The following is a 17,704-nucleotide window of genomic DNA, read 5'->3' on the forward strand; positions in this document are numbered from 1 at the left end:
ATGACCATCCACATATGAAGTGAACGTGTAGCCACTACGCTACGGGCCCCGGCTAAAACTGTGTTATGTTGTGATTTCTCATGAAACTCACCATTGTATTATATTTTTGAGTGATCTCCGATGTGTTAGTTTTATAAGGATTCAAAATATATAATAAATATATAATCAAATTTTCAAAAAGTGTCAATATGGTTTCCCCTTTGGTCCCGAGATCATGTAAACAGGAAAAAAAACTTATATTTTGACATATTTGTTGTGCTTAAACACAATTTGACCCTTCCAACGTATTCTTTCTGAAAACTACAATTTAATGTTTTCCAAAAACAAGAAAAATAAAAAATTAAAAATTGATCAATCGACCCAAAAAACTTTTAGAAAATTAGAAAATTCAGACAGATTTCCGAAAATATACCTAAATGAATCCCCAACCGAATTTTTGGAAAATCCCAGTGGCTATTATTGTCTTCTGAGGAGAATTTTTTAAAGAATCACTAAATGAATTTGTGGATAAATTCATGGAGTAATTCAAGGAGGATTTTTTCGTAAAATCTCTACATAAATTTAAGGATACAATCAGAAGGAGTTCCTATATAAATTCCTGAAAAAAACCCTGCAGGCATCCCAGCAATAATTTATGCAGGAATACCAGCAGGAGTTCCTAAAGGAATCACAAGAAAAAATTCCAGAGGTACCGCAAAAGCCATGCCTGAAAATAAATCATTGAAAAAACACTGGAGGATGCAAAACACGGAGAAATTCTGCTAGTGTTGGGATTCCACCCCAGAAATACCTTCAGAAACAAACTCCTGGAGCATTCTCAGCAAGTATTCCTGAGTGGCATCTCTGGCTTGAAGAAGCAAATTTAGCATTTTTCCAAATTAGGACGTCACATGTTCGGGGATGTCTTACTTATTATCACATCAAGAGGCATCGTTTGAGGTGGGTTCAGTTCCAGTGATAACTTAGGAAAAGAGTCTTTTGACAATTTTAAATGGCAAATCTTTTGAATTGGTTAGACTTGGGCGCTCGAGGAGCAAAAGTGTGTTAATTTTCAAAAATGTTTGAAAATTTTCAAAAACTTGTCATACATCAACGAAAGACAAAATTGAATATTAATTATTCGTAATTGTAGAATATCAATGCTGAGTGAAACACACTTTCATTTAACTTGTGCAAATAAGGTTGACAGAATCAAGCCACAACTCTGATATAAGCTCTGATACTATTAGTAAAACATAGTTGTTATTTGAACAAATTTTCAAAACTTTATGTCTTAATGAATAGTATATGAAATATTTTCATTTGTTTTGTGCGAGTGAGTATGAGTCTATATTTGAAGTACTAATGTGTAACACATTATTTGAATATTTGGTAGCGGTAATGTACAATAGTAATCATTATCATTATTTTTTCGAGTAAGGCTTTTCATTCCGAAAAATTTAAGTTTAGTTGGAAAAAAAATATAAAAAATCGCATCATGCGAGTATATAGTCCATTCTACAAAAAAAAAGCTAATAAATATTTAAATGCTAGAATTTTGTATTGCTAAATTTTACAAAAAGAAGAGACAATCCAACAATTTTTCATGGATCCACCTGTTTATAGGTTTCTGGCGATTTGATTAGTTTTTGGAAATTTTATTTCCTATTTAAAATTGAGTTAAATGTTCTTGCCAACATCTTATCAATTAAAACCGTTTAGGTAAATTTCACGAAAATATTATTTTGGTAATATTATGTATGTCCACAGGAAACTAAATTTCCAACCATCAAATCGTCAGATACATATAAGCAGTAAAAAAAATAGTATTCATGAATAGTTGTTAGATTTACTGAATAACTGAAATGATCCACAAACATAGGAAACGAACCATAGAAAACTGGAAAAGATCCATAAAATATGAAATATGATCCATAGAAAATAAGAGAACGATCAGTAAAACATAAAAATTTGAAAAAATTCCTAAAATTTGAAAAAATATCCCTAAAATTTTAGAAAAGACCCATAAAACTGCAGTGTAAATTGACGATGATAGATGTAAATTGTATATGATCCCCATATGTTTATGGATCATTTCACAAAAATTGTAGATCGTTTCCAAATTTGTATGAATCATTTTTTATATATTACGGATCCTATTCATATTTTCAATTTCTATGAATCATTTTTTATTTTTTTTATGATCGTTTTCTATGTTGTTTGATTCATTCTATGGATCGTTCAGTTATTTCATTATAAATCAGTTTATGAAATTCTGGATTCTCTATTTGTTAAATTTTAATTTTTCATCGATCCAAATGACTACTTTAGGGTTTTCTAGTATGCCTCTATAGAATATTAAAAAGTTATCAATTGGCAACTTTTGAAGGACCATCAATTGTTTTTAAATGCAAAAGCATATTTTCCCGTGTATACATACTCCCAGATATAAATTAAATTGACGAAAACAATAGAAATTTTATTTCCAAAGCTTGATAATTTACATCAAAATTCAAACAGACATATATTTGGACCTATATTTAGATCTAAAACAGTTTTCCCATATATCATAATTCCAAGTATTTGATACGTGTAATTACTTCTGTGAAATAGCAACAATCTATTAGAAAGTTGCTAAATCCACTTCCAAACCATAATATCAATGTTTCAAAATAATGCTATAAACTAATAAAATGGTGTTGCTATCCCAAATACTTACTTTGCTGCGCTGACGATTGCTGCATCAGTAATCCAACATTCAGCAACAGTATGAATATGTATGCACCCGATTTGCATTCACGGTGCCCCATCTTGGCTGGAAGTTTTTTTTTGTTTTGCTGCTTTTGCCTCACCACACACGCGTCAAAGGAAACCTGCAACTGCAGTTGTTGCTGCTGCTGTCTGCTGTTGTCTGCATACACTAATGTTTGGCTTCTTCTGGTTTCTTTCGTGCACTTGTGCTTGGATAATAACTTTTAACTAATTTGCGCTTCCTCTGATGCAATCTGTACACGCAATTAAAGGCTCGATTTTGGCATCGTACAGCTCTTTCGGGCGAAGGCTTTGTGGGATAACAGAAGATGGAACGAAAATAATAGAGGAAAAACACTCGTCAATTGGATTGCAATTTTCACATTTTCTATCGCGTTTTGCCAACCGCACTCGAATCAATTGCACAATATCGATTTCACCACCTTTTTCTGAATGCAGCCGCCGAGCTGTGGTGCTGCTGCAGCTCGCCCAGTTTTACAATTTTCTGCCTCCTTTCAGCGACTCCGGGCTCGCTCCAAGCTCACGACACTGTCATATCCAAGTCACACCAGAGCGACACGTTCGCAAACATGCAGTGCAGTTACAAGTAACTAGGTAGATTGCACAAAAGTTGCCACAAGTTTTCCTTCGACACAAAACTTCCTCCTTCTCGGATGGCACTACAAATCCCAACAATCCCTCCTGTCCAGCTCTCGACAACAGCTGATAGCCTCTTTTTAGACGAAATTCCAACCTCGCCGGATAGATCTTACACTCGCACAATAGCCCAAACAATTATTGTACAACACCCCCTGGGCTCCTCTGGATCCGCGGTATCAAACAGAAAAAAAAAGTCAACCTTAAAGGGTTCGTCGCTGCTTCGTTCGCTCGTTGAAGTCTCTCCCTACGGTACCACTCCGCCGCCAACAACAACTCAGGGTCCAAAGTCAGAGAGCGACACCGAAAACCGTTCGAAATGTTGCGCGCGCGCTCGCTCGCAGTAAACCCGTTCGCCGATCTCAACGGTCCGAGTGAAACTTCTGAACTGAGGAAGTGGAGTTTCTTGGAGGCCCCCATTCCTTTCGCGTGCTGGAGTCGTGCGCTCGCTCCACTCACTTACCACTCGGCTCGATCGATGGCCACGACTCGGCACTGTACCACACATACCAAGCCAACATGCACACGATTGAAACGAACGGCGTAAGATGCCTTCTGATCCAAGACGTTTCTTGTAAGGGATGCTGGGGTTATATGCACCTTCGGGGCCTAACACATTCTCAAAGATTTTTCAGACATTTTTAAGTTCTATCAATAAATCTTTATTTAAGAGTAAGAAAGATTCCACGAAAACCATTAAAGGGTTCATAAAGCCCCACGTTACCCTATCCTACTTCAGCTGTGTTCGTAGCATAAGTGTTGGGGCTCTCCAGCAACCATGATCCAAAAGTGCAGAATGAAAATAAAAAATGAAAAACCGACAACAACTTATAGGTACAAGCGCAGCAGCTCCGAGCTCAACACAGCTACATAAATGCAAGCAGGAATGGGACCCACTGGTATTGAATGGCTTCATCGATGTCGCCGCCACCGCCGCCACCACCACCGTCCGCCATACGATGCGATGATGGGGAGACCCACCAGCCGCGACCGAGTCTCGCGAGTTGAATCACGCGTCCACGCACATTCGTGAGCGAGCGCACTTGAACCTTTTGGGGACATTTGATTTTGTTCTTTCCCATCTACATATACAATATGTTCTGTCTGATTCATCGGCTGACATAGAAAACTATTCTGGGCTTTGTGGATGCATCCATCTGGTTGGTTTCCGGGTGAAGCTGAATATTCACTGGTTTAATTTGGCTTCAGCATTTGGTGTGACACATTTTCCAGTTGATGCGTGAGAAAAGGATTGCATCCGGCTTAGCATAGAACTAAACATACTTTACACTGGAACCTTTTTGTATGCCATGGGCTCAGGGTGAATAAATTAAAAAGCGCATAAAAAAGGTTTTTTTTTTTTTGCATCAATTAAGTCACGGCTTTATTGAGGCAACTAAGTTCGCAAGGACAGGTCTTGCTCCTGGGCATTTAAGATGGGTTCAAGAGGGTTCTCTGGAAGTTCCTAGAAAGCCCTAAAAAGGGGGCTCCAAGGGACTTCAGAAGAGTTTCAAGGGGTTGTTTCAGGAGATTTCATTAATTTCATTCATTTCATTTATTTAGTTTAACATCACATCGTGGTTCATCCTTCTCCGCCACACACCGTTCTCCTGCACACCGCCGAAGATCGTCCTTAGCACGAGTCGCTCAAAAACTGCGAGTGCTTGAAGGTCCTCCTCGAGCATCCACCACCGGTTTTGTCAGCGTCTTGTACATGGTACATTTGGTGCGTGGGTGAATCTTTTTTGACCGCAGTTTCTTCTGGAGCCCATAGTAGGCCACGGTGTCTGGTAGAACAAATTTATTACAAAAAAATAGGCATCGCTAATTTTTACGCTACGTGAAAGTTGACGCTACCAGCTTTCATTCAAGCCCAACATCGAAATATTCCATCGGAGGAACTTTTTCATACAAAAATTGGGTATGTTTGTTAAGCAGAAATAGGGATTAATTTGGAACCGTGCATTTTGTATGGGGAAAAACAGTATTCTGAAAAAGTTGGTCGGGATCCCTCGGTGGATTTTTTTGAGGGACCCTGCAAATGAAAGCTGAAAGCCTCTATTTTTGAATAGCGAAAAATTTGACGATGCCTATTTTTGCCTTTCTCGTACACTAAGTGTACTGGAAGGCTATATGTTCACTCCAAAAATGACTTTTTGATAGAAGGCCCGGAGGGTCGAGTCACATATACCAATCAACTCAGCTTGACGAATTGAGGTGATGTCTGTGTGTGTGTATGTATGTGTGTGTGTGTGTATGTGTGTGTGTGAGTATGTGTGTGTACAAAATAAACTCACATTACTTTTTGGCAGTAAACCTCAACCGATTTTTATGACCGACGGTTCATTCGACGCGGAATCTGGTCCCATTGTTTCCTATTGAAAATGGTTCGGATCGGTTCAGCCGTTCCGGAGATATGGCCATTTAGGTGTTCCGGATCGGTACCCCAGGGAGGGGCCAGATATGAAAATGCTACAAAACCATGCATGCGACATATCAGACCGCGGCTTTTTCGATAACCTGACGAACGGTAAGCAGGAAAATACTCTCAGTCCATATCTGAACCAGTAGTATTCCGGAATCGGTTCCGGATGTCCCGCCGGAGGTGGCCAAATATAAAAGTGAGCCAAATCCATGCATGCGACACATCAAATAGCGGCTTTTTCGATAACCTGATAAACAGTGAGCAGGAAAATAGCCTTTGACCCAGCAGAGACTACTGGTAGTGTTCCGGAACCGGTTCCGGGTGCCCCGCCGGAACTGGCTAAATATAAAATTGAACCAAACCCATGCATGCGACACATCAAATCGCGTCTCTATAGATAACCTGATGAACGCGTTAGCAATAAAATGGAATCAGACTATATTTAGCAAAACCAGTAGTATTCCGGAATCGGTTCCGTGTGTCCCGTCGGAAGTGGTCAAATGTAGATGGGAACCAAACCCATGCATGCGACACATTAAACCGCAGCTTTTCCGATAACCTGAAGAACGGTTAGCAGGAAAATAGCCTGCTGTGATTAGCAGAGACTACCGGTTGTGTTCCGGAACCGGCTCCGGATGTCCCGCCGGAAGTGGTCCAATATAAAAGTGAACCAAACCCATGCATGCGACACATCAAATAGCAGCTTTTTCGATAACCTGAAGAACGGTAAGCAGGAAAATAACTTTAGATCACAGCATAGACTACTGGTGGTGTTCTGGAATCGGCTCTGGATGTCCCGCCGGAAGTGGTCAAATGTAGATAGGAAACAAACCCATGCATACGACACATTAAACTGCAGCTTTTCCGATAACCTGAAGAACGGTTAGCAGGAAAATAGCCTGCTGTGATTAGCAGAGACTACCGGTTGTGTTCCGGAACCGGCTCCGGATGTCCCGCCGGAAGTGGTCCAATATAAAAGTGAACCAAACCCATGCATGCGACACATCAAATAGCGGCTTTTTCGATAACCTGATGAACGGTTTACAAAAAAATAGTCTCAGATCACATTAGAGACTACCTGTAGAACCCGCCAGAATGACCAACATGTAAAATGAATCAAATCCATGTATGCACATCAATTTTCGGCTTTTCAGAAAACCTGTTGAACAGTTAGCAAGACACTAGTCTCAGACCATATTTGAGACAATAGGTACAGTCTTGGAACCGGTTCCGGGTATCTCACAGGAAGTGGTAAAAGTAAAAACAGTGAAAATAATCAATGGAAGCGATAAAACTGATGCAGGCTCATCAAATCACATCTTCTCATATTCCTGAGGTGTAAATATACAGTAGAATGGGTTTCCATGAGAAAATTGAAATTTAATCGCATCAACCTCGAGCAAAGTTTTTCAATTCCCTTTGGCGTCTAAAATTACTGCGCAAAATTTTGATCCGACTGATTGCTCCTCGCGCTCTGTGATATGGTTCTAATTTGAATTGGATTCAGTACGAAAAATTTCACTTGCTTTCATTTTTTGGTAATTTTTTTTTTGAATCTAGTAACCAATGATAATAAAATATAGCCTGAAGTGTGTAGGAAAACGTTTATCGAAGACTGTAAAGTGATTTTTGGTTGTGAAATAATTTTTATTTAAGCTTGTTATTATCGTCTTGGTATTGATGATATTCCAGTTAAAATAAAGGTGGTCACGCAGTCAAATAAGAGGTCTGATATTTTTCAGCTCTGCCTATACATTGAACATAACACCCGAAATATGTGCCATCAGTAACTCGATGATGGCTTGGATTCTTGCTTTTATAAATAAATTATTCACAGGATTCAGGATGCTTACGTCGACGGTAAGATCATGCGTACATATTCGACGAGAAAGGCACTATCACCACAAGGTGGATTAATCTGGGGTTTTTTTGTTATAAACTTTTCCCATACACACGCCGTGAGGCACGACTTCCACTGATGATGCGCCTTCGTATTTCACGGCTCACGTTATTGTGAGCCGTTAGCAACGAACCGAGGTAGACGGATTCTTCTACCACCTCGAAAATATTCCCGTCTATCGTAATATCGCTGCCTGGGCTTGTCCAGTCTCGCTCAGTCCCACCTACCAGCATGTACTTTGTCTTAGCCGCATTCACTACCAGTCCGAACTTTGCTGCTTCACGTTTCAGGCAGGTATGCAGTTCTGCCACCGTTACAAATGTTCTAGCAATATCCATATCATCCGCAAAACAGACAAATTGGCCGAATTCCGTGAAGATCGTACCCCGGGTGTTGAGCCCGGCTCGTCGCATAACACCTTCCAGGGTGATGTTGAATAGTAGACAGGATAGTCCATCGCCTTGTCGTAGTCCCCGTCGAGATTCGAATGATCTGAAGTTATCCCGAAATCCTTACGCTGTACTGCACACCGTCCACGCTGTTCTGCACACCGTCCATCGTTGCTCTTATCAGTCTGATAAGCTTCCCGGGAAAGCTGTTCTCGTCCATGATTTTCCCTAGTTCTGCGGTCGATACTGTCGTATGGCGCCTTGAAGTTGATGAACCGGTGGTGCGTGGTGGTATTCACGGCATTTCTGGGGGATTTGCCGTACGGTGAAGATCTCGTCCGTTGTCGACCGGCCGTCGATGAAGCCGGGTTGATAACTCCCCACGAACTCATTCGTTTTAAGTGGCAGACGATGGAATATGATCTGGGATAGCACTTTGTAGACAGCATTCAAAATAGTGATCGTCCTGAAGTTCTCACACATTAGCTTGTCGCCTTTTTTGTGTATGGGACATATTATCCCTTCCTTCCACTCCTCCGGTAGCTTTTCGTGTTTCCCAGATCTTGACTTCTTACTGGTGCAGACAGGTGGTCCAGTTTTCCGGGCCCATCTTGATGAGTTCTGCTGCGATACCGTCCTTACCAGCCGCCTTGTTGTTTTTGAGCTGGTGGATGGCATCTTTAACTTCCTTCAGCGTGGGAGTTGCCGTCCTCTGCTGCACCAACATTTGTCCGTCAGGAGGCTCCCGTCCTTATCCCTGCAGATTTCGGCTTGCGGCACGTTGCCTTTGCGGGATGCGTTGAGCTTCTGGTAGAACTTACGTGTTTCTTGTGAACGGCACAGCAGTTCCATTTCCTCGCACTTCGCTTCTTCCAGGCGGTGCTTTTTCTTCCGAAAGAGACGGGTCTGCTGTTTCCGCTTCTGTCTGTATCGTTCCACATTATGTCGGGTACCATGCTGCAGCATTACCGCCCGCGCTGCGTCCTTCTCCTCCAGAACCTGGCTGTGCTGGAAGAAGGTTCGGCCATGTTTTTAGAGACGGCGAAATTGATAAGGCATAGCCCATTTTCATTCGTCAGCTGGTGGGTGCTGAACTTTCCAATCGTCGGTCTGAATTCCTCCTCCTGGCCTACCTGAGCGTTTAGGTCTCCTATGATGATCTTGACGTCGTGGTTTGGGCAGCGGTCGTACTCGCGTTCGAGCTGCGCGTAAAATGCGTCTTTGTCATCATCAGTGCTTCCGGAGTGAGGGCTGTGCACGTTTGTTATGCTGAAGTTGAAGAATCGGCCCTTGATCCTCAACCTTCACACCTTTTTCGTCGATCGGCCATCAAACGATTACGCGCCTCTGCATGTCGCCCATCACTGTAAAAGCTGTTCCCAGCTCGCGTGTGTTGCCGCAGCTCTGGTAGATGGTATGATTACCTCTAAACGTTCGCACCATAGATCCTGTCCAGCACACCTCCTGCAACGCTACGATTCCGAACCCGCGATCCTTCAGTATATCAGCGAGTATGCGGGTGCTCCCGATGAAGTTGAGAGATCTGCAGCTCCACGTATCGAGCTTCCAATCGCAAGTCCCTTTTCGTCGCTGTGATCGTCGCCATTGGTATCGGTTCACATTCTTCTCCTGTTGATTTTTCGGTGCTAGTCTTTTTACGGCTGGCTCGCAGGGCCTGACAACAACCCACTAGCCCAGAGAGCTGGGCTTACCTTCCCGGAAGCTACGGGTTCTGCATTGGCTGCAATGCTAAATAGCTAGGCTCAAGCACCAGTCTTTGCCGAGGTGGTGTTTTTAATGGGCGCACGCTGTCAAAATTTTGATTATTATCGAACTTTCATGTACCTCGGATTTTTCTTCATAGAATGATAGAATTTCGGCTATAATTTAGAAATGCAAAATTTGAAAATATTCTATCGGGGAAAATTTGAGTTAGATGAGTTTTTAGCTATTTTCCATACTAAAAATCAATAATTACTATTTTATCCCAAAAAACGTCCCATACAAAATGTATGGAAAAATTTTCGCCGATGAAATATTTTCTAGTTTTTCGATTATAAATATATAGCCCAAATACTAATCATTTTCGAAGAAAAATCCGAGGTACATGAATGTTCGATAATAATCAATATTTTGACACCGTGGGGCGCCCAGGAGATAATATTTTACCTGAGCTTCTACCCCCCCCACCCCCCCCCCCTTCCACCTCCCATCTTTGGGGATATGTCCTGGGATATCTTGAGAGGTTCCTCTAGTGATTGTTCCAGTGCTGTTTTCACGGTCTCCAGAGATCCTTTAAAGTATTTCTACAGATATTCCTTCAGAGATTTCTTCAGGGATTTCTCCATATATTCTTGCCAGAATTCCACTAGAGATTGCTCCAATAATTTCATCTGGATTCGTTCGAAGTATTTCTGCAGGAATGTCTTCCCGAAGTTCTTTCAGAAAATGTTACTAGAGATTATCCAAAAGTTAATCCAGGAGTTCCTTAAGATTTTTATACAAAACAATTGTTCCTCCAATAAAACGTGGAAATTACTGCAGACATGGATTTCTTCAGATTTTTTTATCCAGGGATTCATAAAAAAAAATCTTCCAGGAATTCGCTAAGAAAGCACTTCTGTTCAGAGATTTTCTTGGAAATTCCTTTTGGCATTCCTTGCGAAATTCCTCCTGGGGTTTATTCAGGAACTCCTCCAGAGATTCCTTCAGGAACTAAGAGTTACGCGATTTCTTCAAAAATTCCCTCAGAAATTGATCCTTGCATTTCTCCCTGGGATTCCTCAAATAATACCTCATGGGATGTCTCTAGAAATTCCTTCAGGAATTGTTCTAGGGTTTTTCTAATTCGTCCAGGTATTTCTTTTAAAATTACGATAGGGATTTCTCTAAAAATTCCTCTGGAGATTCCTCCAGGTGTTCCACTAGAGAAATATCAAGGAATTCCTCCAGGAATACTTTCAGGGATCCCTCTAGGGATTCATCAATGATTCTTGAAGAAAGTCTTTCAGAAATTTCTCCAGGGATTCCTCATGAAATTTATGCAGGAATTCCACCAGGAGTTCTTCTAGTGGTTTCTCAAGTATTCCTCTAGGAATTTCTCCAGAGATTCTCAGTTATTCCTCTAGAGACACCTTAAGGAATTCCTCTTGAGATTCCACCAGGGGTTCCTCCAGGGATTCTACCTGAAAGTTCTCCAGTGATTCTTCAAGAGAATCAAGAAAGACTCCTCTAGGAATATATATTCAAAAATTTCTTCATGAATCTCCCAGGAAATCCTCTAGGGATTGCTCCCGGTATTTATCCAGGAATTATTCCAGGTATACCTCCAGGATTTCATTTAGGTATTTCCCCAGTGACTCCTCCAGGAATAATACCAGGAATTCCACCAAGAATACCTTCAGGAATTATACCATGAATTTCTTCAGGATTTTTTCCAGGAAATACTCCAGCCATTCTGTCAAAATTTTCTTTCGTAATTCCTGGAGGATTTTTTCCAGGGATTCCGCCGGAAATTTTGCAAGCGCTTTCTCCAGTAATTTATCCAGGAATTACTCCTCCATGGATTCCTCCAAATATTACTCCACAGATTCCTGCAGGAATTATTCCATAGATTCCTCTAGAAATTCCACCAGGCATTCCTCCAAGAATTTAACAGGAATTCAGGGATTCATCTAAAGATTACACAGCGTAACAAAAATTAAATTTTGGTCTGTTTTAAGAGCAAACGTATGTGTCTCTGACAGACTTTGGGCCGCTGAATCCGAAACCGGGCTCAAATTTGCTCCAGCACGTCTCAATGAATTAAATGCTTTGGCTGTTTTCCTACTCTCCGCATTAACCAATGTGGCGCTAGCTTCTATGCGCGAAAAATCGCTAAAAGTAAATCGCAAAAATATTGTATGACGAATACCATCTAAAGGCGTATTTCTCGAAGTGAAACACATTATTCGAAAAAATATTTGGTAGCGGTTGCGCACAATGATGACCGATTTGGTGCCTACCAAATATTTTTTAGGTAAAAGCTTGTCATTTCGAGAAATTCGAGTTTAGATGCTTTTCGCCATACAAAATAAAATGGATTCACTCCTGCTGATCAACTGTGGGCGCGCGCCAAGCTGGTAGTCCATTCTGAGCTATACCTCAATTTATAGGGCAAAATGTGCGATTTTGGGCTTTTTTGATTGCAAGCCATTAAGCATGGACATAGTTTTTCGAGCAATCAAAGGGTAAATTGGTCAATAAACATCTAAATTAACGACTCATGACAAATATTTCGTTTTACAAAATCAAATTTGATAGTTTTTGGCGATTTATGTTATGTATGACATTTCCCATACAAGTCATCATCGAAAAGTTGCATGCAAGTTTACTTACTAACATAAATGCTGTGAAATTTGATTTGGTAAAACGAAATATTTTGCATGAGTCGTTAATATAGATGTTAATTGATTGTTTTGATTGCTCGAAAAAAATATTTCCATGCTTAATGGCTGGCGGTCAAAAAAGCCCAAAATCTCATATCTTGCCCTATAAATTGAGGTATAGCTCAAAATAGTGACGTGCTGGAGCAAATCTGATCCCGGATTCGGATTTAGCGGGCCAAAATCTGTCAGACACACATAAGTTGCGCTGTGTTATTCCAGAATTCCTCCGATGATTCCTCCAGTAATTCATCCAGAAATTCCTCTGGGAATGCTCTAGGAAATACCTCTAAAATTTATCCAGGGGTTCTTTCCAGAATTCCCCTACAGATTGCTCCAGAATTTCGTTCAGGGATTCCTCCAGGAATTCTTCAAGGGATAGTTCTTCGGAAGTATGTATCACAAGAAATCCTCTAGAGATTCCTCCTGGAATTCCCCCAGGAGTTTGTCCAGAAGTTCCTCTAGACATTCCTCCTGAGGTTTCTCTAGAAATTGATTCTGGGATTCCTCCAGAAATTTCTCCAAGGATTTTTCTAAGAATTCCCCAGAGATTTTTCAAAGAATTTCTCCAGAAATGTCTCTAAAGATTCTTCCCTGAATTTCTCAAAAGGTTTCTTCACAAACTTCTCCAGGGATTTCTCCCGGAATTCCTCTGGTAAATCCTCCAGGTATTCATAAGAATTTCTCCCAGGGTTTGCTACATGAATTCATCCAGGAATTTCTGCAGTAAGTCCTCCAGGAATTTCTCCAAGATTTCCTCCAGGGTTTCCTCCACGGATCCAGGAATTTCTTTGGAAATTTATCGAGGATTCGAATACCTCCAGGAAATCCTCATATAATTCCCTTACAAATTCCTCCAGGATTTTCTCCAAAAATTCCTCCAGGTATTCCGCCAGGAATTTGTCCAGCTAGCGCCACATTGGTCGATGCGGAGAGTAGGAAAACATTCAAAGCATTTAGTTCATTTGTACGGAATGCTGTAAAGAGCGTAAATCTCCAAGTATCCCTTGAACTTCTCTGGAGCCCCTATGAGCCTGGAACGCCCTTGAACCCACTGAAGCTTTTGAGGACTTCCAAAAATTCATTGGGTTCCCCAGGAACCCCCTTAGCTATGACGTCCACACGTCTGGGCAGTGGGCACCGGCGTGCTCTAAACTTGCTCACCTTGTGGGTTACTCAGGATCAACTTCTACCAGATCAAGGGTCATACAAACGGAAACGTAGCTGAACTATTCGGGTCGATGACACGGCTGGTGTGAAGAAGCCGGAACACCGGCCGAACCATTCGTGAGATTTTCGCAGGCCTACCGTAGATTAGGGGCGATTTCGACCTGCACGATTAGGGGCGATTTCGACGGGAAGCCTTCCTACGGCGATAGGCTTGGTGTTTTGCTTACATCGGCGATCCGTGGGGTTTTGCCGCAGCACGACCTATGGGTGATTTCACCGTGAGCACCGATAAAAAGGATCCTATCGGTTTCTGTTCTTATCCGCGGTCCTACTGGGGACTTCGCTCGGAATAAACACTTCAGGAAATCCTGACCTCCTCTCTAGTGCAGGCCATTCAAAGAAAAAAGAGGGCCTAAATGAGTTGGCAAGTATCTTCTGTGATTTCACCACCACGTAGACGACTCCGTAATGAGGTATGCGACCTCCACGTTGGCGCTGGTGCTCGAGGAACTCTTCCGCGACTTCGTTGACGATTGTGGTCACGATCCGTACCCGGATGAAGAACTCCCTGTCCAAGAAGTCGCTCATAATGAAGAAATCAAACCCAACCGGTGAACCAATCCGGTCCCAGTGGCGCGCGGCAAGGCCGGCGAGCAAGCAGGCGTTCGTCTAGACGATGATGATCCCTCGGATGATCCCAGGACACCGGCGAAAGCGATGCAAGGCCCCGACGCAAATAGGTGGCAGGCCGCCATGGATGACGAATTTGTAATTTGGGTTGTTATTGGGTACGTTAGCCTATTAGTTTTACAAACTATCAGGTCAAGAATTTCGCGCGTTGATGGACAACGAGAGGTGGGAGCTTGTCCAACTTTCTCAGAACAAGAAATCCAAGAAGGTCGATGAGAAAGGAGCTGTCGTCCGGCACAAGGCGAGAATCGTAGCGCAGGGCGTTATTCAGAAGTATGGCACCAACTTCCTTGCCAACTACGACGAAATTTTCGCTCCGGTCCCGGTGGCAAAGCAAGTGACTTCCCGCACGTTGCTGGCGGTCGCCAGCCAGAGGAAATCCATTGTCAAGCACGTCGACGTCAAAACGCGTATCTGAATGGCGAACTGGAGGACTCGCTGGAGGAAACGATTTACATGCGGTAGTCGGAGGGGTACCCTACATTTTGGAATAGGAAGGCGGATCCCGTTTTCAAGGCTATGGGCACGGGGTTTGGCAGTCCAAGCTACATCCGTGCAAGGGGTTTCCAACAAAATTGATTACTTGTCACTACCGAAAAAATTACTCTGATTACTCACTGATTACCATGATTACTATGATTATTTTTTGATTACCTAGATTACTGTTGATTACTCTTAATTACCTGTGATTACCATATGATTACAATTGATTACCCGTGATTACTCATGATTACTCGTGATTACTTATGATTACTCTGATTACCATGATTATTTTTTGATTACCTAGATAACTGTTGATTACTCATGATTACCTGTGATTACCATATAATTACAATTGATTACCCGTGATTACTCGTGATTACTTGTGATTACTCTGATTACCATGATTACTTTTTGATTACCTAGATTACTGTTGATTATTACTCATGATTACCTGTGATTACCATATGATTACAATTGATTACCCGTGACTACTCGTGATTACTTGTGATTACTCTGATTACCATGATTATTTTTTTATTACCAAAATTACTGGTGATTACTCATGATTACCTGTGATTACCATATGATTACAATTGATTACCCGTGATTACTCGTGATTGCTCATGATTATTTGTGATTACTCTGATTACCATGCTTATTTTTTGATTATCAAGATTACTCTTGATTACTCATGATTACCTGCGGTTGTCGTAATATTACAATTAATTACTCGTGATTACTCGTGATTACTTGTAATTAATCTGATTACCATGATTACTTGTGATTACCTTGATTACTTTTGATTACTATGGATTATCATTGATTACATCTGATTACCATTGATTACCTCGGATTACTAATGATTACTTCTGATTACCATGATTACTTCTGATTACCATGATTACTTGTGATTACCATGATTACTTGTGATTACCTTGATTACTTTTGATTACCATGGATTATCATTGATTACATCTGATTACCATTGATTACCTCTGATTACTAATGATTACTTCTGATTACCATGATTACTCGTGATTATTTTGATTACTTTTGATTACCATGGATTATCATTGATTACATCTGATTACCATTGATTACCTCGGATTACTAATAATTACTTATGATTACCATGGTTACTTCTGATTACCATGATTACTTGTGATTACCATGATTACTCAGAGAAATCGAAAGTAATCATTGATTACTTGTCACTAAAAAACTTGTTGGAAACCCCTTGCATCCGTGACTGTACATCCGCAGAAGGAACGGCAAGACTGCGTACAGATCCTCATTTACTGCATTTAATTTATGGGAATTTCTTTAATTTTCTATTACAGTGCAGTACTCAGAATAGGTGGCATTTTGCAAAAGTGCCATAACGTACTGCCACGTGCTGCCACCTAGCTGGCAATGAATACGGCATAAACGTAACGGTACATAACGACGTTCTACTTTATCATTGCTGTTTTGAATCGAGAAGTGTATCAAAACAAAACAAACATTTTTTATCGAGCGCTGTCAGCATAAAAATGAGTAACATTGATCAGCAGAAAGATTTGGCCGATTTGTTACGTCTAGCAAAGTGAGTAGTCTGGCGATTTAAATTCCTCTTAGTTTTGGTTATAATGAACAGTTATTTCCACTCGTAGGGCCCTCAACGCCGTGGCAATGTTGCACGTTAGGGGCGGAGCCGCCTCGCTGCAACGGTCACAATCCTCGCATCCAACGTTCCAGTACCTGATCATCATTGACTTTGAGGCCACTTGCTGGTCGGCTGAGGATGCCCAAAAGTGGAGAAAGAATGAAATCATCGAATTTCCAGCAGTACTGCTGAATCTGTCCAACGGGCAAATCGAGTCCGAATTCCGCCAGTACGTGATGCCCATCGAGAATCCACGGCTGAGCGAATTTTGCACCCAGCTGACCGGAATCCGCCAGGACCAGGTCGAGGGCGGTGTACCACTGCACACGTGCCTATCGCTGTTCGACAAGTGGCTACAGAAGAGCGTCGTCGGTGGCGACCGGAGGCTGGTTCTACCGAAAACGGCCGGCAGTAGCAATCCAACGGGAACCGTTGCCTTCGCCACGTGGACCGATTGGGATTTGGGGTCCTGCTTGACCAAGGAGTGCGCCCGGAAGCGGATCAACAAGGCGGGCTACTTCGATCAGTGGATCGATGTGCGCGCCATCTACAAGGTGATTTTTGAATTTGATTGCACTAATGTACCGTGAAGCGATGTGACATTGATCGATTATCATTACAGACTTTTTACCAGCACAATCCAAAAAGTTTCGCGGATGCTCTAAGTACCCTCGGAATGGGCTTTGAAGGACGGCCTCACTGCGGAATGGACGATTCGAGGAACATCGCGCGGTTGGTTGCCAAAATGCGGCGTGAGGGGGCAAATTTTGTCATTACCAAAGATTTGCGGCCGTTTGAGTTGTTCAATAAATGAGAATGCTGTACGGTTATCTTATTTATAAAGCAAGTAGTGAAATATCCTCAAATCTGTAGATTATTCTGTTATTCAACAACAGTCCCAGACCATTCATTATAATTTTTAATCTCTTTTCCTACTCAGTTTTTTGTTGAAAGTGGGTCAACTTTGGCAAGCTGAAACTGAGTTGGAAAACAAAAGATTTTGTCGATTTCTGAAGTCCAAGTCCAACTCGATCACTGAGTAGTTTTCTCTATTATTTACACAAGTAACGCTGATTATCAATAACGATTTTTGAGCGTGAATCCGTTTATTAAATTTGAACTGTTCGTCAAACTGGCATCACGGACGTAACGCCTGTTGTCTCATTAAACGACGCTACCAACATTACGGCG

The 17,704-nt window shown here is 41.7% G+C and overlaps 2 protein-coding genes across 2 annotated transcripts in view; one reads left to right on the plus strand and one right to left on the minus strand.

The window, feature by feature from the left end:
- Positions 1-3,834, minus strand: part of LOC109422687 (mucin-2) — a 322,828-nt gene extending 318,994 nt beyond the window's left edge. Inside the window, exon 1 of the mRNA XM_062856767.1 lies at positions 2,699-3,834. Within this exon, the coding sequence (XP_062712751.1) occupies positions 2,699-2,789 (91 nt within the window). The 5' untranslated portion in view covers positions 2,790-3,834. The remainder of the gene's footprint in view (positions 1-2,698) is intronic.
- A 12,493-nt stretch (positions 3,835-16,327) lies between these two features.
- On the plus strand, positions 16,328-17,416 carry LOC109422553 (3'-5' exonuclease Snipper). Its single transcript, XM_062857025.1, has 3 exons — positions 16,328-16,453; positions 16,521-17,067; positions 17,136-17,416. The coding sequence occupies exons 1-3, from the start codon at positions 16,401-16,403 to the stop codon at positions 17,325-17,327; spliced, it is 792 nt and encodes a 263-aa protein (XP_062713009.1). The 5' UTR covers positions 16,328-16,400; the 3' UTR covers positions 17,328-17,416.
- The last annotated feature ends 288 nt before the right edge of the window (positions 17,417-17,704 follow it).

Source organism: Aedes albopictus, chromosome 3 (genome assembly GCF_035046485.1).
Source record: "Aedes albopictus strain Foshan chromosome 3, AalbF5, whole genome shotgun sequence".
NCBI lineage: Eukaryota > Metazoa > Arthropoda > Insecta > Diptera > Culicidae > Aedes > Aedes albopictus.